The 10,304-nt window shown below is 46.6% G+C and overlaps 1 protein-coding gene and 1 long non-coding RNA gene across 2 annotated transcripts in view; one reads left to right on the forward strand and one right to left on the reverse strand.

Moving 5' to 3' along the window:
* Window positions 1-1,783: 1,783 nt before the first annotated feature.
* Window positions 1,784-10,304, forward strand: part of Kat8 (lysine acetyltransferase 8) — a 12,702-nt gene continuing 4,181 nt past the window's right edge. The window contains exons 1-5 of the mRNA XM_006977017.4: window positions 1,784-2,027; window positions 3,661-3,735; window positions 3,811-3,986; window positions 9,059-9,112; window positions 9,215-9,379. Of these exons, the coding sequence (XP_006977079.1) occupies window positions 1,817-2,027; window positions 3,661-3,735; window positions 3,811-3,986; window positions 9,059-9,112; window positions 9,215-9,379 (681 nt within the window). The 5' untranslated portion in view covers window positions 1,784-1,816. The remainder of the gene's footprint in view (window positions 2,028-3,660; window positions 3,736-3,810; window positions 3,987-9,058; window positions 9,113-9,214; window positions 9,380-10,304) is intronic.
* On the reverse strand, window positions 6,980-9,220 carry LOC143269023 (uncharacterized). Its single transcript, XR_013045290.1, has 2 exons — window positions 7,906-9,220; window positions 6,980-7,864 (listed from the first exon to the last, which is right to left on the reverse strand). It is a non-coding gene; the product is annotated as an uncharacterized LOC143269023 (long non-coding RNA).

Consider the following 10,304-nt stretch of genomic DNA (forward strand, 5'->3'; position numbering starts at 1 on the left):
GCCATCTTGTAGGGCTAGAGAGATGGCTCAGAGGTTAAGAGCACTGTCTGCCCTTCCAGAGGTTCTGAGTTCAATTCCCAGCAACCACATGGTGGTTCACAACCATCTGTAATGAGACCTGGTGCCATCTTCTGACATGCAGGCAGAACAATGTATGCATAATAAATAAATGAATCTTTTTTTTTTTCTGCCATCTTGCTAGGAAGCTAATTTAATGGCAGCTTGTATAAAGGTAATCAAAGACTGGTGGTGGGCACCATGTCACAGGTACACGCCAATTCCTAATCACTACATATTTCTCAGTTCTGCAAAGCTCAGGAACTACGTTCTTATGTAACCATCAGTTATTCTTTTCATCTACTAGTTTTGCCTATGATGCAGTTCCTAAAATACTGTGTACTGGGCAGGCAAGTGTTAGGTGCCCCAACACAGTAATGAAGGCCAACATACTTGATCATTGTGGGGAAGATGGTGAATCGACACGTGTTGCTCCACTTCATCTACCAATAAGAAGTGTAACTTGAATGTTGCTATATGGTTTACATAATTCTATGACTTGACCATATGTATATATGGCTTAACCTTTACTGAATCTCGGTGAATTTGGTACACTACTCAGAAAAGGTTCACTACTCAAGATTCTTCAGTCACTGCCAAAATAGCTCTTTATTGTATCCCTGCTTTTAAAAAAGAGCTGCCGTTCTGGCTGAAGATGGAGTTCAGTGGCAGTGTTTGCCTAGCATTGATGAAGCCTTAGGACAATCCCTAGCGGTGCGTGAACCTGGTGTGGTAACACACACATCCTACCCTCAGCATTCAGGTGATGAGAGCCCAAGGTCCCCTCTGGCGACGTTAACGTTACAGGTTTGAGCCCTGCTGGGACTACATGTGATTCTTTTTTTTAAAAAAAAAAAAAAGTTTATTCTGAAGGTAGTTTATTTGGCACACCTGTTCTTTCCCTGCCTCAACTGTTTCTACTCCCACCCTGAACAAGAAGTAAACAAGGGGTGGGGTGCATGCATAAAGCCCTGGGCTTCAGTCCTCTGCATCACCATGTAATTGGCTATGATGGAGCACAACTGTAATCCCCAGAAAACTGCCACGAATTCAGAGTTTGAGGCCAGCCAGTGAAGAGAGCATTTCTCCAAAAAGGAGAAGGTGGTGCCAGTCTTTAGTCCCAGCAATTGGGAACCTAAGGTGAGACGAGTTAGGTCAGCAAGTACGAAGCCAGCCTCAACTACATGGGACCACGTATCAAAACAAACAAAGCCTGGCGGGGGTGGTGCACGCCTTTAATTCGAGCTCTCTCGGGAGGCAAAGGCAGGCGGATCTCTGTGAGTTCGAGACCAGCCTGGTCTACAAAGCTGAGTTCCAGGACAGCCAGGGCTACACAGAAAAACCCTGTCTCAAAAAAAAAAAAAAAAAAAAAGAAGAAAAGAAAGAAAAGAGAAAGAAAAATGAAAAAACAAACAAACCAAAACCTCGGATTGAGTCCGGGCGTGATGGCGCACGTCTTTAAATCCAAGCACTCGATAGAGGGCAGTGGATTTCTTGTGCGTTCAAGGCCGGCCTGGTCTGCATAGCGAATTCCAAGTCGCTCAGAACTATATAATTGGACCGTCTCAATAAAAGAAAGGGGGCGGGGATCAGATTGGACGGTTCTCTAGAGTGTAACTACAGCCTTAGGGGTACCCACCACGAAACAGAAGCCACATCACGGTCTGCGACCTCCAACACCGAGACTCCGCCCCCTCCCCCTGACCCGGAACTAAAAGCGTCCGTCACGCCGGCATCCCCCATCACTTCCGGTACCACAATGGCGGCACAGGGAGCGACAGCCGCAGTTGCTGCAACGACTTCGGGAATTGTGGGGGAGGGCGAGCCCGGGCCTGGGGAAAATGCAGCTGTCGAGGGGCCTGCCCGGTCCCCGGGCCGCGTCTCTCCGCCGACCCCGGCGCGTGGCGAACCAGAAGTCACCGTGGAAATCGGAGAGACGTACCTGTGCCGGCGGCCCGACAGCACCTGGCGTGAGGGCGGGGCCCAGGGCCTGGAGGCGGGGCTTAGGGACGGGGCGGGGCTTACGAGTGGATGTTCCATAGGGCGGAGTTTGGGGGCTAGGAGTCTTGGGGTGAGGGAGGCGACTCAGGTAAGGTGAGGGAGGAGCTGAGGAACTCCGCGATGGGAGGCTGTGGTCGGGGATTATGCTTGTTTTCTCTTGTAAAGCCATCAGTAAGGTGACCCCATTGTAAGCGCATGAGCACTCATTCTTGCCCGATTCCAAGCTTCATTTTTCTTGCTCTGTTCTTTCACTGGTGTTTTTTGTTTTGTTTTTTGTCTGTCTTTACATTTACATTTCTCTGGTTCCCTACATCGCCAGCAAAGAGGACACCCAGTTCATAAAAACACGTTTCCCCTTTACTTATGTTCCTTTTCCTTCCCTCTGCAAAATAAACCCAGGCTCCTAGCTTCAAAATAAACCCCAAGCTGAGATGGCTCAAAAGATGAAGGTGTTTGCCACCAGTCTTGACGATCCGAGTTCTAACCCCAGAACCCATACAGTGGAAGGAGACAGTGACTCAGTGGTTGTCCTCTGACCTTCACATGTGAGCGCCCTCCCCACTCCCCCTAATAAGATAAATAAATGTAATTTTAAAACTAGAATAACCGTGGAGCATGGTATGCACACCTTTAGTCCCAGTACTGAGAAGGCATACCTGTGAGTTCAAGGCCTGCCTAGCTTGCTTAGCAAGTTCCAGGAGAGCCAGGACTACATAGAGAGACCCTGTCTCAAAAACAAAACAAAACTCAAAGTATAGGTCATGTCTGAGACCTCTCCAGTCTCTAGGCACTCCTCGTAAAGGCTATTGCCAGACCAGGCCTTGCTCCGCTCTCCAAAGACTGCCTTTATAAGCCTTTTATCACTGCACTTTCTTCTTGGGATACATTAGCTTTTCTCATGTTTGTCTGTCTAGCTTTTAACTTTATCTCCCATGGTGATCCCATTCTTGACTCCTTCAGGCAAAGCTAATTACTTATATGTTCTGTAGTATTTTTTTCATTCCTCAGCCATAATATATGCGACATGCTTAAATCATCTGCCTTCCTCTGTTAGATGGGAGCTACTAGAGAGCAAGTCCTCTTGTGATTCATTACTGTCTCCGCTTTCTCCATCCAGCAAGAGCAGAGCAGAAGGCCAGACAAGCATTTGTTTCTAGACAGATCTGCTGAGTGCCTGTCAGTGTGCTAAAACATTTAAGTCATTCTTTTACGGTTTTAGGTAGGCACTATTCTTACTTTCCAGATGAAGAAACTAAGGTTCAGAAAGTCAAAATAATGTGATCAGCTACATTCATTTAGGAAATGTGAAGGGAGAATTACATATAAGCTTAAACTGTCTTAATCGCCAGCCAGCTCCCATGTCTCCCAAATAAATGAATGACTAAAATGATCACTGGCTTTGGAGCTAGACTTAAACACACATAAATACCAGGTTTCCTCAGTTTTCAGATCTCTGGCCCTGGGTAAACCTCACTGCCTCACCCCGTCCCCAAAACTTCAGTCCTAACCTAGCTCACCTTTACAGGGTGACTAAGTGCCATGACTGGTGTGTGAATCTGGAAATTATCCCTCAGTGTGTCAGATCCCTTTTTTCCTTTACAGATTCAGCAGAAGTGATCCAGTCTAGAGTGAATGACCAGGAGGGCCGGGAAGAATTCTACGTACACTATGTGGGCTGTGAGTGTTTGGGGCCGTTGGGCCTGGGTGGAAGGAAGAGGTAGCAGGTCAGTCCCTCACGGTCCATCTTAACAGTTAACAGGCGACTGGACGAATGGGTGGACAAGAACCGACTGGCACTGACCAAGACTGTGAAGGATGCTGTGCAGAAGAACTCGGAGAAATACCTGAGTGAGCTGGCGGAGCAGCCGGAGCGCAAGATCACTCGAAACCAAAAACGAAAGCATGATGAGATCAACCACGTACAGAAGGTCTTGGCCCCTCCCCTTTTCCATAGCACCTCCCACTTAAAATCTTGTAGTGTGCCAGGGATTTTATCTCTCATCTATTCTTCATATGTTAAAAAACCTCAGCTTATAGAGAGAAGAGACTTGCTCTGTCACAGCAAGGAAATGGTACAGTTAGGACTGGAACTCTGGAACTTGAAGTCCAAAGGGAAGGAAAAGAAAACAAAATTACGTCAGTTACTTGCTTATCTAGCCCCATGCTGAGTGCTGTAAAAAACCTATCCTCCCCAGTAGTCCATCACCACAGGGAAAATTTGTTCTTAGGCTCAGAGAACTTAGCATGTCAAAGTTAAACAGCTGGTCAAAAGGTGGGCAGGAGTTAACCATACATTATGGTCTGTGAGCCCAAGGATTCGGTTAAATAGACTTCACTCCCTCCTTTCAGAGGGGCCTTTTGCTGAGCATCATTCTTAGTTTACAGAGGGAGCACAGGTAGGTTTAGAAGTCTCACTAGAGGACAGGAGAGATGGCTCAGCGGTTAAGAGCACTGGCTGCTCTTCCAAAGGACCTGGGTTCAATTCCCAGCACTCACACGGCAGTTCACAACTGTCTGTAACTCCAGTTCCAGGGGATCTGGCATCCTCACACAGACATGCATGCAGGCAAAACCCCAGTATACATAAAAAATAAATAAATCTTAAAAAAAGAAAGAAATCTCATTAGGAAGTACATTGTCTTAGGGGCCAGACCCTAACCATGGTTTTGGATACATTCTACAAATGTATCCAAAACCAGGATTATTCTTTAAAATGTGTGTGTGTGTCTGTGTGTGTCTGTGTGTGTCTGTGCCCGGGGTTGCGTGCTATGATTGGAGAATGTGGAGGCAAGAGAGCAACTTTGTGAAGTCAGTCCTCTCCTACCTTTAAGTTCCAGGGATCAAGCTTAGGTCTCTCGGTGCACATGTCAGCACCCACTGAGCCACCGTAATGGCCCCTTTTTTTGGCTTTTCAAGTCAGTTTCTCTGTAGCTTTGTAGACCAGCTTGCTCAGTACCAGGCTGGCCTTGAACTCACAGAGATCCACCTGGCTGGGCCTCCCAAGTGCTGGGATTAAAGGTGTGCGCCACCACTCCCTGGCTCCTCAATGGTTCTTTTTGTTTTTTGAGACTGTCTCATGTAGCCTGCCTGGCCTTAGACTTCTACATAACCAAGGCAGATCTTGACCTGATTCTCCTGTGCCTACTTCCCAAGTGCTAGGCTTACAGGAGTGAGTCATCATGCTTGGCTATCTTGGTTTCTTGTGACTGTGTAGCCCAGGCTGGCCTTTCCTGTTCCTGGGAATTATGTTCCGCCCACTCTGAACCTCCATTTCTTTTCTCTTCCCCTCCTTTCTTTCTGTTTTGGAAGTTTGACAATTTTAATAGACTTTAAAAGAAAAACCCCAAGGCAGGCAGGGTGTAAAGTGTAGGAAAAGAGTCATGCCATTTAAAATGACATGAAGGTCAGATACATGGTGGATAGTCAGCCACATGTCAGGGAGCTAGAGGAGTAAAGAGCTGAAAATGTTGGAGGGAGGCCCGAAGTGTTGAGGAAAATATGCTTAGAGAAGAGATAGAAGGAAGGAAAAGTTACATTTTTCTGAATAATTCCAAAAGAGCAGACCTAGAGTCCTAACATTGATTTCCAGGCTAAGGCACTGCAGCAGCCGTGAGCCTCAGCATCCTGTTCTGCTTACACGCTCTGGGTGAGCACAGTGCACAGTGCTTTTCACACTGTGGACACAGTGTGTTAACAAGTCCACAGGCTGGGAACTTGTTTGGGTGTGGCGTGTGGAACATTTACATTTTGTAAAAGCAGCTTTTTAGATTTATGTGTATGAATGTTGCCTGCATGTGTACCACATGTACGTCTGGTGCCCACAGAGTTCAGAAGAGGGTGTTGGATTCCTTGGAATTGCAGTTACAAATGGCTGTGAGCCACCATGTGTGTGCTGGGAACCGAACCCAGGTCTTCTGCAAGAGCAGCAAATACTCCCAACCCCTCAGCCATTTTTCCATCCCTTTAAAATTGTTTGAATGGAAGAAAGAAATAGGATAATGTAGACAATGTTGGTGTTTTCCACGTTTTTAGGGGTAAGTACTGTTTTGAGGTAGTTGTGTTTGACTTGTAATCCATACGTGTATATATACACAGACATTTCAACTGGGTACAGTGCCAACTATGCTTTAATAAGAAATGCCTAGCCGGGCGGTGGTGGCGCACGCCTTTAATCCCAGCACTCGGGAGGCAGAGGCAGGCGAATCTCTGTGAGTTCGAGGCCAGCCTGGTCTCCAAAGAGAGTTCCAGGAAAGGCGCAAAGCTACACAGAGAAACCCTGTCTCGAAAAACCAAAAAAAAAAAAAAAAAAATAAGAAATGCCTTCAATACCCTAAGCTAGAAAGGCTCTCCAGGGCAAGGGTAGCACTGTCTAGTTGAATTGTTATAAATGGATTATGGGCTGTTCTAGCCAATACAGTAGCTCCTCTAGTCACCTGGGGCTCGTCAGTACTAATTTGTGCATGTCCAGTTTGACTAGAATTTTTTTGGGGGGAAGGATGAGACAGAGTTTCTCTCTGTAACAGCTCTGTGGAACTTTTTTTTAATTGTCATGAATTTGCATTTAAATAGTACTTGTGATTAATGGCTGTTCTCTTGGACAGCACAGGTTTAAAAGGCTGGCCTCTGATTTGAATGGAGTGACTCTCAGTCAGCAGGTAGATAATGGGTGGGCTGAGTAGTGATGGGTGAATGATAAAACTGTCAGCAAGGTTCTTTAGAATCTGCATAATTTTTGGAGATTTTTGCCTGTTCGTTGGTTGGGTTTTTTGAGACATGGCCTCAAACTTGATATATTGCCAAGGATGACCTTGAACTGATTCCCCTGCCTCCACCTCTGAAGTGCTGGGATACAGGTGTGTACCACCATCCTATTCTAATTAATGTTTAATTCTAAATAAATTGCAACATTTAAGAAAAATAGTGGTTTTGTAATTCTTTAATGTATTTGCAGAAAAGAATTGTGCTTTGTGAACATTGAGAAATACAGTTTAAAGAGATGTTTGAAGAGAAAAATCTTTGTTCCTTTTGTTTTTCCTGTCTTTGTTGGAATTGGGCAGACCAAAGCTACTCTGTTCTGTGTACCAGTTCTGTGACCTTGGGCAAGTGACTTTGCTTCTTTGTACCTTAGGTTCCTCTTTTGTATGATGGGAATAACAAGTGCTCTTGCTTCAAAGATTCATTTAAAAGCTAAATGAAATAATATCTATAATATCTATAGAGTGCTTGGCAGTTGCTGGTACCCACGGGCAAGTGACCTCATCCCATTCTGTCAATTTCCTGCTCTCTAAAATTGCAATAAGAATTCCCTGTCAAGGCCAGGTATGGTGGTACATACCTGTAGTCACAGCACTGGGGACTGAAGGATTGTTCAGCTGAGATAAGAATTTCCTGTAAGTTTCGACTTCAAGGCCAGTCTAGGATACAGGGCAAATTCCAGACCAGTGTGCTATACATACTGAGACCCTGTCTCAAAAACAACATAATTAGGGACTAGAGAGATGGCTCAGAGGTTAAGAGCACTGGCTATTCTTCCAGAGGTCCTGAGTTCAATTCCCAGCAACCACATGGTGGTTCACAACTATCTGTAATGAGATCTGGCGCCCTCTTCTGGCATGCAGGCAGAACACTGTATACATAATAAATAAATCTTAAAAAAAAAAAAAAATTAACAACAACCCAGTACAAAAGTGAATGAATTTAGTCAGACTTACTGGAAGATGCTTGGGAATGATGTTGGGCCTTGAACAACCGGAAAGAGCAAAATTAATCATACATGATAGTTCACAGAACTCTGTCATAGACTCACCTGACCTGTGCTCTGTTCACAGAACTCTGTCATAGACTCACCTGACCTGTGCTCTGCCACGGTGAGGTGAGCATATAGAGCATGAGGAGAAGGAAGGGCATTCTCAGAGGGAAGTGATTACAGTGTAAAAGGTTGAAGGCTGGAAGAAAAGTTTTGATAGCTGTGGATTTGAGGGGCTGAGATGTAGCAAGGAGTTTAAGGAACCCGGAACCCTTGTCAGTTGTCCAGACCTAAAGTAGCAGTGATTGTTTGGAGTGCGTCAGAGAAAAGTTCTACTGGAACCGATTCCAGAGATGCCATGGAGATAAGAGCTGGCGTCCACTCAGTTGGCCACTGGTTAGGTCAGCCACCAGGGTGAGGCGTCTTAAGAGCAAGTCAGCCAGTGACAGGCAGTGATGTTTAAGAGAGGGCCCCAGAGGAAGAGGAGCCTAGAAGTCCTTTCTGGACACCTACAGTCTGACATGAGAAGGGTGGGGGGTTGGGGGCCGACACCCACAGAGCATCCTCAGGAGCTGCTGAGGTCTGGTGTTCAGGAGGGGGACCTGAGCCAGCAGCTGATCTTATTCTGGATGTGCATGACCCAGTGTACAGCTGAAGCTCTTTGTTTGTTTGCTTGTTTTTGTTGTTGCTGTTGTTTGTGTGGAGACATGGTTTCTCTGTGTATCCCTGACTGTCCTGGAACTCATTCTGTACACCAGGCTGGCTTCAAACTCAGAGATCTGCCTATCTCTGCCTTTTGAGTGCTGGGATTTAAAAAACGTGTGCCACCATACCCTGCCTCAATCTGATTATTGTTGTTGTTTGTTTGTTTTGACAAGGGTCCCACATAGTCCAGACTGGCTTCACACTTACTGATTTAACTGCCTTAGGTTCCCAGGTGCTTGGATTCAAGGCGAGCACTACCACTGCCAGGCTGAAGCTCTTAACCTAACCACGAACCAGGCCTGACTCCAGGCCCTGCTTATATAGCTTAAGGTCCAGGCTGAGGCATCTGGATGTGTGGAGAGGTAGGCAGATAGGAGAGGAGCTCAGAAGAGCCAGCCTCCCAACAAAGTAAAACAAATGAGCTATTGGCGTGATTATCTATTATTATTGTGAGGTCTTATTATTGTAGACGACAGTAGATAAGCACCAAGTTCTAGGATGCAGCACTGTCTAACCATGTCTATTCATCTCTGTGCACTTCTTGCCCAGACCTATGCAGAGATGGACCCCACCACAGCAGCCTTGGAAAAGGAACATGAGGCGGTAAGAATAAGCAGGGTCTGGGGACCAGCTGGGGTCCTCCCTGCCCTCCTTGTTCCTGCTGAGCTCTGAGCTGTGCCTGCCCCCTGCTCTCCCTGTCTGCAGATCACCAAAGTGAAGTATGTAGACAAGATCCACATTGGGAACTATGAAATTGATGCCTGGTATTTCTCACCTTTCCCAGAAGACTATGGGAAGCAGCCCAAGCTTTGGCTCTGCGAGTACTGCCTCAAGTACATGAAGTACGAGAAGAGCTACCGCTTTCACCTGGTGAGGCTGGGCCTGCAGCAGGGCAGGCGCCCCCCCAGGGATGAGTCCAGAGAAGCTGGCAAAAAACCACCAAGGGACTAGAGACATTTCCTCTCTCCTAGTGCCTAGGGGATGGCGATAGGAAGATCAGAAGTTCAGGGTCATCCTCGGCTATATAGTGAGTTCTAGGGTGGCTTGAACTGCATAAGGAAGGAAAGCAGGACTTGGAGAGGTGGCTCAGGGGTTAAGAACATTGAATCCTCTTGCAGAGGACCCAAGTTCAGTTCGCAGCACCCATGTCAGGTACCTGTAACTCCAGCTCCAGGAGATCTAAAGCCCTCCTCTTGTCCCTGCTTGAACTTGCACTCAAGTATACACACACACACACACACACACACACACACACACACACACACACACAGTTGTAAGCTGGCCTTAAATTCACTACCTTTGGAGTTCTGGGACTGAAGATGTGCACCACCATGCCCTGCTAGAAAATAAAAGTGTTTTTTTTGTTTTGTTTTGTTTTGTTTTTTTAAGTTTGTTTGAAGAAAGGAGGGAAAGACGAAAAGAGAAAGTAGAGACAGCTTTCCCACTGCTGGGGGGGTAACTTTGCCCAGTTTACTCCCTCCTCAAGACCTCAGTTTCCTCTTCTACAGAGTGGGACCAAACTATTCAAGTTCCTTGCCCTTTACTATAAAGCCTGGTGCTGGGCTCCTCAGGGCAAAAGAGAAAAGGGGCAAACAAAGCGCTCCTGAGCAAGGATGTCGGCCGCCAGGAAGGAGCGCTGCACTGCGGCGGCAGAAGGGGGCGCTCTTCACTAGCACAGCAGGATGTCTCCAAAGCCACCGAGGAGAACACATGAGGCTTAGGAAAGGAGGGGTCACGCCACACTCAGAATCAGTCGACTGTGATGCTTGCAAGTTATTAGCCTCTTTGTGCCTTA

This window comes from Peromyscus maniculatus, chromosome 1 (genome assembly GCF_049852395.1).
Source record: "Peromyscus maniculatus bairdii isolate BWxNUB_F1_BW_parent chromosome 1, HU_Pman_BW_mat_3.1, whole genome shotgun sequence".
Taxonomy (NCBI): Eukaryota; Metazoa; Chordata; class Mammalia; order Rodentia; family Cricetidae; genus Peromyscus; species Peromyscus maniculatus.